The 340-nt window shown below is 63.5% G+C and overlaps 1 protein-coding gene across 1 annotated transcript in view; it reads left to right on the top strand.

Moving 5' to 3' along the window:
• Positions 1–154: 154 nt before the first annotated feature.
• LOC104074255 (peptidyl-prolyl cis-trans isomerase FKBP8-like) overlaps positions 155–340 on the top strand; it is a gene marked incomplete at both ends in the record, with an annotated part of 1,072 nt that continues 886 nt past the window's right edge. Inside the window, one exon of the mRNA XM_009574316.1 lies at positions 155–243. Within this exon, the coding sequence (XP_009572611.1) occupies positions 155–243 (89 nt within the window). The remainder of the gene's footprint in view (positions 244–340) is intronic.

Below are 340 nucleotides of genomic sequence, written 5' to 3' on the forward strand. Positions count from 1 at the left end.
GTCTGCATCGCTGCCTTGCTTTTGCCCTGCGGGGCAGGACCTCGCCTCGAGGGGCGCAGGGAGGGTTTGGGGTCGGTGACGTCCCCGTTTGCGGGTCAGAAGTGGCCCCTCTGCCGTTGCTTGTGCTCCTTCCCCACGATGTTGTTCCCTGTAGGCTCTGGACCTGTGCGTGCAGCTCCTGGAAATGGGAGAGACGGCTTTGATCATGTCAGATGCAAAGTACTGCTACGGCGCTCAGGGCAGGTGAGTGGGGAGGGCGCGGGGTGGAGCAGGATGGCCCCAAACAGGGCTGTGAAAGCTGTCCCCTACGCTCCCGGTGACAGCCCAGCCAACAAGCCCA

Source organism: Fulmarus glacialis, unplaced genomic scaffold (genome assembly GCF_000690835.1).
Source record: "Fulmarus glacialis isolate BGI_N327 unplaced genomic scaffold, ASM69083v1 scaffold18083, whole genome shotgun sequence".
NCBI classification, from domain to species: domain Eukaryota; kingdom Metazoa; phylum Chordata; class Aves; order Procellariiformes; family Procellariidae; genus Fulmarus; species Fulmarus glacialis.